Here is a 12,484-nt window from a genome sequence, read left to right as displayed (position 1 = left end):
CTAGATGTCCATCACAGATGAATGGATAAAGATGTGGTGTGTACATACAAAGGAATCTTATTCAGCCATAGAAAGGAATGAAATTGAGTCATTTGTAGTAGTGTGGATGAACCTGGAGTCTGTCATACAGATCATGAGTCATTTGATCTGTGAGCAGTGGGGATGGTCAGTAAGAGGTAGAAAGGAAGCTCACAGTTCTCTTTTATTTTTGTAGTTTTTTTAAAAACTTATTTTTAATTGAAGGATAATTGTTTTACAGTGTTGTGTTGATTTCTGCCATACAACAAGGTGAATCAGCCATAAGCATACGTGAACCTGAACTTTCCTCCCACCCGCCTCATCCTATCCCACCTCTCTAGGTTTTCACCGAGCGCCGGGTTGAGCTCCCTGTTTATATAGCAACTTCCCACCACTAGCTGTCTATTTTACACATGGGTCACAGCTCTTCTTTACTGGAGACACGCTGCTGTGCCAGCCTGACTGTTCCTTCCACATACATGTAGCTCTGGCTGTTCTCTCCAGTAAAATTCTGCAGTCCTAAAGATGCTTTTGTCTTACAGGCAGCAGATAGCAGCCTATCTTCCTTCCAATTTGAAAATCCATGTCACTGTCTTTCCATCCTACCAGTCTGATAACATAATGCCTGGCAAGCCCAGCAAATGAGTTGAAAGATTTTGCAAACAGTGAGATCACATTTATTCATTTATTAAAAAAGGTATCAGTTAGCTAAAATTGCATCATCTCACCAGTGATTTATTGATTTTGTAGAGTTTACAGTCACTCTAAATTAAAAAAAAAAATAGAGAGAGAAAGAAAAAAAAAGACAAATGGAAATGATTTTTCTTCAGCTTGTTCTCCACTCTTTACAGTTTTGTCCTCTGTTGCTCTAAACCAATTTTATCCTTGGTAATTAATTTGAACAGTGTCAAAGAAACATCTGGAAAGCATTGAGGAATATTACCAAGTGTAAAGGCAAGATAGGTTTTGTGTTCCAGGTAGCTGGTTTTACAGCCCTTGCACTGGTTTAGTTCTGCGCTGGCTCTTAGGCTCATTATTACAGGTTTTTGAAGGATCTGTTGCAAATATGAGCATAATGGAGTGATCACTTCAAGCAAAATTTCTTTCAGGTGTAAGATCTTAGTGCGTACTTCTCACAGATGAAATATTTCCAAATGCTGCAGTTTGCAGAAGAAAGGTCGTTGTCTTTGAGGTATCCACAGACCTGATTAGTTGACTGGGACCTCTGTCTTGGCAACCTGGAGTGGCAAGTCAGTGTATCTGAGGTTAGGTGTGGGCTCACAGAGATGTTCTTTGGGCAATAAAATGAGAGATGCACAGCTTTTTGTTTTAATCTGTCACCCTCTTGTGGTAATTTTTCCCTCCTTCTTCAATAACAGAGCTATTTTCTCAAAATAATATATGCAAATATTATTTCAATGAGCAGCATATTTTTAAAAATGCTTGAATACACAAAGATAGGCTCTAATTTCAAATCTCTTTTCTGACTCTTAATTTTCAAAATATGAAGGCACTGCTGACCAGTCTCCCCAGTTCTTTCTGAAATCTTACTATGGGAATTGCTTAATTAGCACTCTCTCCATTCAATGATACAAAGGATATGTACTTGATAATCACATATCATTCTTTCAGGCTTTCAGATTTTAATGTGAATGTGCTCGCATGGGGCTGAGAAGGAGAACGATTTAGAAGCCACATAGCTACTCTTTATCTTGGCTTGGCTTCCAATCAGAAGCCTATGAAATTATCATGTTCATTATGTCTCCTGGAGGAAATGTAAGGCATAAGATAAATGAATGGCTAATTTCCCGCCTGTGTCTAATTCTTGGAACATTTCCCTTAGAGACTTACAGTTCAGCGGAAGGAGAGGAGCCATCCTGCCAAAGCCAAGGTTGGTCGGGCCCGTTCTGTGACAGTCCTACCCAGTAATCATAGTTTCTTTTGATCTTCTTCAGGCTGCCCGTGATAAAGTTCTATAAGGAACAAGACTTGAACAATGAACCAAGGTTGGAGTGGTACTCCAAAATAAACAAAAAGCTAATAAACAACCATGAAATAGAAGTGTGATATTTTGCCTCTACAAATGTAACTGGAATTTGAAGGCTAGAAAGAGAGACTTTAAAGAAAGCACACTTTCCCCCTTATTGCTAAATGATCAAGGTGGTGTTAAAAATTATGAAAAAAATAGGCATCTGGTATCAAGATAATTTTAATGGATTCAGAATTTGGCAGATAGTATACATATGTCTTTTCCAAGATACGTCAGTGTGAGAAATAGTTTAGAAGACTCCAGAAGTAACTTAACAGCAGGCATATTTTGTAGGAATAAATGCTTCTAACTTTTGTCACTTAATTTGCACAGAAAAATAGCGCAAACCCATAACTGTCATTAGCTAGTCCAAGTTGCTTTGGTTTATTATATATCCTTAACAAATTGCTCTATTATTCTTATAAAAATGAGCTTTGACTAATTACTGAATATAGCAGATGTACATTTTTAATAAATTCAGAAATGTATAACTGTGCTTTCTACTTCACACATAATATCTGGGTATAACAATTTCAAGGAAACATCTTACTCATTAAAATATTAGTAAATTAGGTTTAATGTCAATTAAACAGTTCATTTAACAAATGTTTATCTTCACAGATCTCTCCATTTCATGATGTCACCTCACTTTTTGTACTTCTACTTTTCTTGATAATTATATAATTGTTATAGTTTAGTATACCTCCCTAAAGTATTGAAATTTTAAATTAAAAAAAATTAAACATATATACAATCATAATGTGTGCATATCTGGGAGTGGATTAGCATGTTACAAAATGGAATTTCTCTTGCTCCCTCCCCTTTTTAATTAACAAATAACATAGAACTAACATATTCTCCCTGATTTCTGAATAACCATCCTGTATTTTGCTTCTCCAATTAAAAGGAAAACAAGCCATGCCAATTCCTACTTTGAATGTTAAACCTTATTATTATAATTACATAATAAATAATAAATAATAATAAAACTCCTTCTCAGATCATCAGACATTAGATCCCATAGGTTGGGGACCCCTGCTTTAACCCAATGGCTCACATGATGCAGTTCTCAGCAATTTAAACTCCTTTGAAGCTGAATACTTTAAGATTTGTATAATTACTTCCAAATGCAATAGATCTCTAAGAGTTTAAGATAAAATTAATTTGGGAATATTTTGCCCAGATTGTTTCTCTTCTATAATAATTGATCTGATTATTTTATTTTTAGATATCTTTCCTCCTTTTAACCTTGCATCATTTATAATCTTCACTTGTTTGCTTATTGTTTTGTGTCCATTAATACTGGCTCAATTTAGTTGAGAATGTACTGAGCCGTTAGGTGAGTAGAGTAGTAAGCCTCAAGTTGATGTTTAAATTCTGAGAGTCAAGCATGAAAATGTTTCTCATATAATGGAGAGAACAAACAGTGCACCTTGAGGAGTGATTTTAAAATATGTAGGTGAGGAAAATTGAACAAGTGACCAATATGTTTAATTTAGGACTTTGATATAATTAAGAAGTAAGTCTTAAAGTTTTACCAGTTTTACAGAACTTATCTTAAGAAAAAATGTATTCATGAAAGAAGGATGCTCAGATGTGTAAAAGGGGAACCAAAGAGCAAGACTTTGACCAAGTGTTTCTAGCACAATTTTATAGAAGGAAAGACTCTGATACTTTCAGAACTGTAGTCTCCAGGGAAAAACCTTCTACTTAGGGTCACAAATAGTTCATTGTCAGTTTTCATGGCCCAGATGTCAAATTATTTAGGGCTCTTCTTCAATATCCTTTGAGAACGACTCTAATCAGTATCCTGAATATTATTAAAGTTATAGCATAAGCAGTGCTGACAATGGCAGTTGAAAGGCTGAGAACATCCTGGATTTGAATTAATCTCCAAAATGGATTTTGTCGCTGATTTAAGCAATCACGTGACTGAGCGACTAGACAACAACAACACTGATAAGTAAGGTTGATGATTCAGAGGCGAGCCTAATCCATGCTTTCAGCAGTCCCTAAAACGCTGCATTTTTTAAGACATTTGCTTGATTAAATCTCAATTAGAAGGAACTACCTGGCTTACTGACAATTACTAAAATGATAGCCACTACAGAAAAGTTAATTTTCTAAATTTTATGTGTAGGTGTAAGATTGTGTGTTCAGTTGTACCAGACTCTTTGAGAAACCATGGACTGCAGCTCACCAGGCTCCTCTGTCCATAGAATTCTCCAGGCAAGAATACTGGAGATTCTCACAAATTTGAATGATTGGATGAAACATAAAATGCTGCTTTTTTTGTTTAATCTTACCTACTCATCTCACACATTACGTTTTGACATTTGACTGTATATTTTCCTTTTATTGTATTTTGTGGAACCTCAGTATTTTCCACATACTATTAATGTAATGTGAGCTTCCCAGGTGGTGTTAGTGGTAAAGAATCAGCCTACAATGCAACAGATGCAGAAGAAGTGAGTTCGATCCCTGAGTCAGGAAGATTCCCCTGGAGGAGCGAATGGCAACCCACTCCAGTATTCTTGCTTGGAGAATCCCATGGACAGAAGAGTCTGGTGGGCTACAGTCCATGCAGTCACAAAGAACTGGACACCACTAAAGTGACTTAGCATTGATGTATGTATAAATGACATTGAACTGAAGAGCAGACCAAAAGTATCTCTCTCCTACTTTTTATGAAATCCTGACTATAATTTATAGAGAAATATGTGTTGTGTGGGTTTTTTTGTTTTTTGTTTTGCTGTTGTTATTTTGAGGAACTGGTGTATACATTGGTATCTGCACAGTGAAAATTGATTTTATATCAATTACCTGAACTGAAAGAATTCTGCATTAAGGTTTGGCAATATGTCATCTGTAGGTTGGGGCTTCTCTTCCACTGTGTGAAGTTGAGCAGTGCTCTCTCCTGTTGGATGAGTTTTTCTTGCTGCTTCATTATAGTAGTGGACATCTGAAACACTTCAAACAATAACAACCATTCCTGATAAAATACTGACACGTAACAAAATAAACCTTCAATGCAGACTGAAGAGAACTACATATTACTCATTATGTTTATGATTAAAAGCTACAAAGGATGTTTATTTAGGTGTTCTGCCCATTTTTTATTGTGTTGTTCACTTTTTGATATTGAGCTACATGAGCTATTTGTATATTTTGAAGATCAATCCCCTTATTGGTTGCTTGATTTGAAAATATTTTCTCCCATTCTTAGGGTTGTCTTTTAGTCTCATACATGTCTTTCTTTGCTGTGCAAAAGGTTTTAAGTCTCTTCTGTTTATTTTTTTTTTTATTTTCATTACTTTAGAAGGTGGGTCAAAAAAGATCTTATGATCTATGTCAAAGACTGTTCTTGCCAATGTCTTCCTCTAAGTTTTACATTGTCCAGCCATACATTTAGGTCGTTAATCCATTTTGAGTTTATTTTTGTGTATGGTGTTAGAGAATGCTCTTATTTCATTCTTTTACACTTAGCTGTCTGGTTTTCCCAGTGCCACTTATTGAAAAGGCTGTCTTTTCTCTAGTGTATATTTTTGCCTCCTTTATCATAGATTAGGTGACCATAGGCTCATGGGTTTATCTCTGGGCTTTCTATCCATTGATCTATATTTCTGTTTTTGTGCCAGTACCATACTCTATTGATGACTGCAGCTTTGTAGTATAGTCTGAAGTCAGGGAGTCTGATTCCTCCAGCTCCATTTTTCTTTCTCAAGATTGCTTTGGCTACTTAGGGTCTTTTGTATTTACATACAAATTGTAATTTTTTCTAATCTATGTTAGTACATAAAGAGCTTTCTCATTCTTTTTTATATTGGATTCTATTACATGGATATATCATGATTTATTTTAATAGTGCTAGATTGTCTTTTTGTAATCTTTTGTTATTGTAGAAAGAAATACTGTAATGAGGAACCTTAGTTATACATAGTCAGAAACAGAAAAACATATGAGAAATGAGAAAGCTCTTTATGTACTAACATAGTATTATGTCAAAAATACATTTTAAGTGATCAAATGAAAACCGAAAAACCATGTAAAAACCATGTAAAAAAACAAAAAAAAAAGATTGTTTTCATTTGTGTAAGTGTATTTTTAAGATAAGTTAATAGGTCAAAGTTTTGTGCATTTACATTGCATTAGATATTTCCAAATTACCTTCCATGTATCCTGATGCAAATTGCATATGTTTGAATCTCCTTGACTTTTACACTATTACCACACTCACACTTCTGACACTTCTGTTCACCAAATTTATTGTTCCCATTCCACCCCACCCCCTTGCCCTGCTCCACAACACCAGTTGGGTGTCCTATAATTTAATTTAATTCTGACACTATCTTCCTTGAAATAGCGTCAGTTTCCAGAGGTTAAGAGCTCAGTCCCAAAGACTGCTCCCCACCTCAAATGCCAATGCAAGTAGTAGATCCCCAGGTTAACATGATTTCTTTTTGATTTGGCTACAAATCAGAAGTTTCCATGATTCCCTCCTGGGTTCTATTCATTTGCTACAGCAGTTAATTAATCACCAGCTAATTCTGCCTAGATGGAGAAATGATTTGACAAGGCATATAAGACATAAGAATCATCTAGACAATTACTCTTCATCACTGTCTTTCCAAGTATATTCTTTGTGCTAGCATAAGTGACAATAAAGATTCTTGGTCTTTTTTCTGGAACCCATGGTTCTGTAATGGTTACATTTTATAAAAAATTCATTTGCTATATATAAAAGCATGTCTTCACTTTGAACTGAGAGAAAAAAAGAAATGTGGCAAAATATTGGCCCAAGTAAAGTTCTCACATTTGTCTTAAACATACTAAATTGTACCTTGTCTAATATAAACTGAAAAGTTCATAATAAAATAATCTGTATAATTTAGAATAAATGTACATTAGAAAAGGAAGAGCATAGTACTGAAAACCGCCAAATTGCATGCTTTGGCATATTAACATAATTCATAAATGGGATCATAATATAAGCAATTATTTGCATCATTTTTCCCAAAGAGACCTATGGTATTAGATTTGAGTTAAACAGCTTGCCATTGAACATTAAAAGTTATCAGTGGCATCTGAGTGCGTTAGAGAGTTATAGCTAATGAATGTTCCATAACTTAAATAAGGAAGTCATTATTTTATATCATTTATATTCATTTAGGTGTTTCTTTTTTTAATTTATTTATTTTAATTGGAGGCTAATTACTTTACAACATTGTATTGGTTTTGCCATACATTGACTTGAATCTGTCATGGGTGTACATGTGTTCCCCATGCTGAGCCCCCTCTCACCTCCCTCCCCATCTCATCCCTCTTGAAAGAGACACGTGCACCCCAATGTTCATCACAGCATTGTTTATAATAGCCAGGACCTGGAAGCAACCTAGATGCCCATCAGCAGATGAATGGATAAGAAAGCTGTGGTATATATACACAATGGAATATTACTCAGCCATTAAAAAGAATACATTTGAATCAGTTCTAATGAGGTGGATGAAACTGGAGCCTATTATACAGAGTGAAGTAAGCCAGAAAGAAAAACACCAATAGAGTATACTAATGCATATATATGGAATTTAGAAAGATGGTAACAATAACCCTGTACGCGAGACAGCAAAAGAGACACAGATGTATAGAACAGTCTTTTGGACTCTGTGGGAGAGGGCAAGTGTGGGATGATTTGGGAGAACAGCATTGAAACATGAATACTATCATATGTGAAATGAATCACCAGTCCAGGTTCGATGCATGATACAGGGTGTTAGGAGCTGGTGCATTTAGGTGTTTCTAATTGATTTATTTATCAATTTATAAGTTATGAAGTTCCAGTTAAAATGATATGCATACTTCTATGTAATGCTACATGTAGTATGTAACTTATCTATCTATAGATTATTTTGAAGATATCTTTTTATACTTACATTTGATGCCCAAGAAAATGGAGGCTGCTAATGAGCCAATGCAGAAAATACATAAGATCACCATCACAAGACACCATACTCCTAAACAAGGAATAGAGGCAATGAAATTGATTTAGAGAAAGTAGGGGAAAGAAGTGGGTCAGGAAAGGACTAAACTGAGTAAAATGAGGAGGTAACATTGTAACTGTGTATAACAGAAAAAGGTGAACTCAAACTCTTTGAAATGCAAGTCATAACTTGGAAAAATGCCATCTTGGACAGCTTTCATGACATACTTCTCTTATCCTTGTATGACACCACCAGCTCAGTACCTTGGTAGATGTATTCTCTTTCAACAGTCTTTTAGAGCCAATGGCAAACTAGGCAGTAGGCTTTAATTTTTGACAGTGAAAGGGCTGTTTCCAGAACTTCTTGGCAGTTTAGTGGTTCAGAGGGCTTCCCTGGTGGTTCAGAGGCAAATGCAGGAGGCCCAGGTTCGATCGCTGGGTCAGGAAGATCCTCTGGAGAAGGGAATGGCAACCCCCTCCAGTATTCTTGCCTGAAAAATTCCATGGACAGAGGAGCCTGGTGGGCTACAGTCTATGGGGTCTTAAAGAGTCAAACACGACTGAACTACTAATGCTTTCACTTTCAGTGGTTAAGCATCCTCTTGCCAATAAAGGGGACACAGGTTCGACCCCTGGTCTGGAAAGATCCCACATGCCACGGAGCAACTAAACTCCTGCACCGCAACTACTGAGTCGGTGTTCTAGAGCCTGTGCTCCACAAGAGAAACCACTGCATTGAGAAGCCCGCACACCGCAACGACAAAGCAGCGCCCACTTGTCACAGAGAGACAAAGTCCACGTGCAGCAAGGAAGACCCAAAATAATTAGTAAATAAATAAATGAAGTAATTACTTTAAAAAAGCTGTCTCCAATCTCCTCATCCTTGGTCGGTGTCATCTGAGCATGATTGATTCAAAGGTATTTCCCTTTGAACGTATGATTTTGGATAAGGAACGTTTTTAAAACTAATTTTGCAACAATTCAGGGAGGGAAAATGAATGAGCAATTTGTTATATTCTTAATGCTAGCGAGAGGAAAAAAAGCATACCATTTACCTCTGGATAATGGCGTAGGCTGAATAATGACTCTGCTCAAAATGCCCAAAATGCCTATATTCTAATCTCTGGAACAGATAAATGTTTCCTTATGAGGAGGAGGAGACTTTAACTGTATAATTAAGTAAAGGATCTTTGAATGGGGAGAGCATCCTGTTTTATCTGGCCCTTATAAATGAGACATAGGTCAGAAGAACAGACGACCACATAATAAAGGAAGCCAAGACACATTTGAAGATGTGCCACTGTAGTTGAAGATGGAAAAGGAGCCACAGGTTAAGGAAAGCAAGGATGCAGCTCTAGAAACTGGAGAAGACAGGAAATGGTTTGTCCCCTAGAGTACTGTTCCCCAATCTTTTGGCACCAGGGACTGGTTTCATGGAAAAGTTTTTCCATGGACCAAGAAAGTGGGGATGGTTTTGGGATGATTCAAGTGCATTACATTTGTTGTGCACTTTATTTCTATTATTATTGCATCAGCTCCAGTTCAAATCATCAGTCATTAGTTCCTAGAACTTGGGGACCCCTCCCCTAGAGCTTCTCTATGGAAGGTAGCCCCACAACACCTTGGTTTCAATCCAGCAGAATCCATTTTGGACTTCTGATCTCTAGGACTAGAAGAAAATAAAGCTATGTTGTATTATGCCCCGAAATCTGTGGTAATTTATTACCTAAGCAAAAGGAAACTGATATAAATATTTTATATTAAAGACGGAGCTGACCCAGGCTAAGTGTTTGCCACTTTTCTCAACCTATGATTTCTCTTTTATTTCTTAGTATTTGTCAGATAATTTACAAGATGTTTTTTATGTGGGAGCTAAAATTACACAAACTATGTGAGTTCTTTCACTTATTTTCCAAACCCAGGAATTCTTTATCTTTCCAGCAAGAGAGGGAGAGAGAGAGAAACCCAATGTACTACATATTTGTCAAGTCCATTTCTCTTTTCCTTTTTCAACTCTCCTTACCCCTCCTCCGCTTTTTTACATTTTTAATATTAGCATATTTTGCATATTATTATACTTTTAAGTGGGTTATCTCAGATTATAAATATCACCTTGGGCTCATCATAGAACAGGAAAAAAGAAAACCCATAAACCACAAAGTCTTAGTGTAAATAGTTAGAACTAGTTACCTGAATTTTTGTTGGAAGACAAATGTTTCTGATAAGGGTTTGATGTTGGAGTATCCCACTGAAGAGAGGTGTATGTTTCATCCTCCTGCATGTCTGGGATGCTTTGATGGATAAGGCAATCCACATGAGAGGCTGAGATAAATTCTTGTTTTGTAGTCAGGAGCAGATTAATGCAAGAACTGAAATTAGCTACCTTTTCACACCCCTGGGAAAACATGTTGAGTTTAAGGAATAGAATAGATGCATCTTCATCCAGAAAGTAGAAGTTTATGAAGTTTTAGCCAAAGCATAACTTGGTAAAGAAGGAAATGAGAAAGAAACTGAACCAATATAGCCAGTTACAGAATAGATTATTGCTCTGGTTTCTACAATGTAGCAGATGTTGAAGGTAATAGTACTGGATTACTGTCAAGATGAAAAGGACAGAGAATGAGATTATATTTGGGTTAGAATGTGAAGATGAGGATGACCTTGATAGCAAAGAATGAGGATAACTCACATTGGGCAAACCAGCATGGAAAGAGTTGTACATTACTGTATGTCTTTAAACAAGGAAGCTGGGAAGGGATTTAATCCCTAAAATAAATGTACACACTATATATTCGTTGGGGTGATACAGTTGCTGTGACAAGTAAACCTCAAAATAATTATTGTTTAACACAAAGTTTACTTCTCACTTACATAATATTTTGTTGCCTAGTCCAAGCTCACTCTGCTCACCACACAACAGGCCAATTAAATGAGAGATGAAGTATCGAGGCAATGAATAGGAGAAGATGGCAGACAAATGTCTCAAAATAACCATCTTATGGGGACTTAATATCAGGTTCTTTTATAGAACAGATGGGATGGGGATGAGGAGGTAAAATAGAAAAGGCCATCAATCTTACAAACATTTCCTGGAATGGCCAGTCTCTGTGGAGTGAGCGTGGGGGATGTGTTAATTTCTTCCTTCCTGTAGCCATCCACAGGTGGACAGGGTCCCGAACAAAGGTATTTTGGTTTAACTTTTAGGCAGAGGGGCAGGGTTCCCCAAGGCAGGTTATTATGTGTGAACAGTATCCTTTTCTTGTGTGTGTGTCTTTGATCATTGCTATTTTAATCTTAGACTCAACAAACATATGCATTTACTATTGTGCTATTTCAGTTGTTTCCCTGTGGAGGAGAGGGAGGCTAGGGAAGGAGGGGATATATGTATAATTATGGCTGATTGGCATTGTTGTATGGCAGAAACCAACACAACATCATAAAAATTTTTTAAATATTTTAAAAAGTAAAAAAAAAAAATTCAGCAAAGGGGAGGGGGAATCAGAGAAAGAGAATACATTATTCTTGGGGAAAAAAAAAGGTATCCTTTTAGTGAACAAAACAACAGGAAGCAAAGGTCAAAGTAAAAGATAACAGCTCTGGCATGGAGTAAATTCTCCCCTGTGACAATTTTAGCTCCAGTAATCCTGCTTAATGGGCTTCCCAGGTGACTCAGTGGTAAAAATCCACTTGCCAATGCAGGAGACACAGGAGATGCGGGTTTGACCCCTCATCCAGGAAGATCCCCTGCAGAAGGAAGTGGCAACCCATCCCGTATTCTTACCTGAAAAACCCAATGGACAGAGGAGCCTGGTTACTATAGTCCACGGGATCACAAAGAGTCAGACACGACTTAGTGATCGAACAACAACAAATCCTAGTTAATGGGTAGTTTTCTTCTGAATGTAGCCCTGCTCCTTCCATCTTGTGAGTGATGAAACTGTCCTACTTCTAGCCATTGGATAGAAAAGGAGAAGCTGGAAAATGTACAACCACTTCTTAAAAGTCACGACCTTGAAGTACTGGGTATCACATTCACATCCACTAATAATGTCCGTGTTTGGTTCTAAAGGTTGGGCCGGATCAACATAATTTTTGCCTGGCTGGCAAGATTTCTGTAGTAACTTCACTGTAGAAGGGAAGCATGAATTATTTAATGGATGGAGGGTTGTTTCTGCCACATCCTGTGACTACAGTATTGGTATTGAGAAACTTGATACTTTCATCATCATTCATATATTGGCCATTTGTCCTCGTGGCCAAAAGTCATGTCTTAGCAATTTACAGTCTGCAAATCCCAACTATCTGCAAAATTCTTTTGTTTCAGTGTCTCACTGGATCAATCATTGATCTGTGTAACAGAAGAAACTAAAGGACACACTCCAGGGGTAATCTAAGGGCAGTTAAACAAGGACACTTTTATAAAGTTTTGGGAAGGATTAAGGGACTCATTAGAAAAGACA

At 36.8% G+C, this 12,484-nt stretch overlaps 1 protein-coding gene and 1 long non-coding RNA gene across 2 annotated transcripts; both read right to left on the bottom strand.

Annotated features, from left to right (window-relative positions):
• Positions 1–689: 689 nt before the first annotated feature.
• On the bottom strand, positions 690–2,996 carry LOC122680833. Its single transcript, XR_006336790.1, has 2 exons — positions 1,870–2,996; positions 690–1,256 (listed from the first exon to the last, which is right to left on the bottom strand). It is a non-coding gene; the product is annotated as an uncharacterized LOC122680833 (long non-coding RNA).
• A 1,652-nt stretch (positions 2,997–4,648) lies between these two features.
• Positions 4,649–10,545, bottom strand: CLEC9A (C-type lectin domain containing 9A). Its single transcript, XM_043882558.1, has 3 exons — positions 10,215–10,545; positions 7,978–8,058; positions 4,649–5,017 (listed from the first exon to the last, which is right to left on the bottom strand). The coding sequence occupies exons 1-3, from the start codon at positions 10,429–10,431 to the stop codon at positions 4,863–4,865; spliced, it is 453 nt and encodes a 150-aa protein (XP_043738493.1). The 5' UTR covers positions 10,432–10,545; the 3' UTR covers positions 4,649–4,862.
• Positions 10,546–12,484: the final 1,939 nt, after the last annotated feature.

This window comes from Cervus elaphus, chromosome 22, assembly GCF_910594005.1.
Source record: "Cervus elaphus chromosome 22, mCerEla1.1, whole genome shotgun sequence".
Lineage (NCBI taxonomy): Eukaryota > Metazoa > Chordata > Mammalia > Artiodactyla > Cervidae > Cervus > Cervus elaphus.
Note: the sequence above shows the minus strand (reverse complement) of the source record. Positions and strands in the feature narration are given on the sequence as shown.

Coding starts and splice junctions, on each gene's coding strand:
- CLEC9A (XM_043882558.1), bottom strand. CDS start 10,431: ATGTTTTCCCAGGGGTGTGAAAAGGTAGCTAATTTCAGTTCTTGCATT. Junction 8,059..10,214: donor GTCTTCCAACAAAAATTCAG/GTAACTAGTTCT, acceptor TTCCTTGTTTAG/GAGTATGGTGTCTTGTGATG. Junction 5,018..7,977: donor CATTTTCTTGGGCATCAAAT/GTAAGTATAAAA, acceptor TATTGTTTGAAG/TGTTTCAGATGTCCACTACT.